This window comes from Fukomys damarensis, unplaced genomic scaffold, assembly GCF_012274545.1.
Source record: "Fukomys damarensis isolate Sample0158 unplaced genomic scaffold, DMR_v1.0_HiC HiC_scaffold_12, whole genome shotgun sequence".
NCBI classification, from domain to species: Eukaryota; Metazoa; Chordata; class Mammalia; order Rodentia; family Bathyergidae; genus Fukomys; species Fukomys damarensis.
The window spans coordinates 19,049,529-19,049,859 of NW_022900924.1; the positions used below are offsets into that span (position 1 = coordinate 19,049,529).

Here is a 331-nt window from a genome sequence, read left to right on the forward strand (position 1 = left end):
ACCTCCTGCCGCAGGCTGTCGCGCTCCAGGCGCAGCGCCTCTGCCTCCAGGCCGCCCTCGCTCACCAGCGCCTCGAGCATCTCCAGGACGCGCACGATCTTGAACTGCAGCTGGGTCACCCGGGGGTCGCTGCCCAGCGCCATCAGCTCGCGGCCCACCACATAGGAGATGTCGTACACGTCCTCGGCGGTCAGCTGCAGGGCGCTCTTGCCCAGGGCGCCCTCGGGCCCTGCCTGGTCCTCGCCGTCCTCCTCCTGGTCCGCTTCCTCCTCGCGCACCCGCGGCTCCTCCATGTCCCCCGCGCCCCGAGGCCACGGGCCTCAACTTCCTC

General features: G+C 71.9%; 1 protein-coding gene across 1 annotated transcript in view; it reads right to left on the minus strand.

Annotated features, from left to right (window-relative positions):
- Rilpl2 (Rab interacting lysosomal protein like 2) overlaps positions 1 to 331 on the minus strand; it is a 20,861-nt gene that overhangs the window by 7,562 nt on the left and 12,968 nt on the right. The window contains exon 3 of the mRNA XM_010604539.3: positions 3 to 331. Within this exon, the coding sequence (XP_010602841.1) occupies positions 3 to 293 (291 nt within the window). The 5' untranslated portion in view covers positions 294 to 331. The remainder of the gene's footprint in view (positions 1 to 2) is intronic.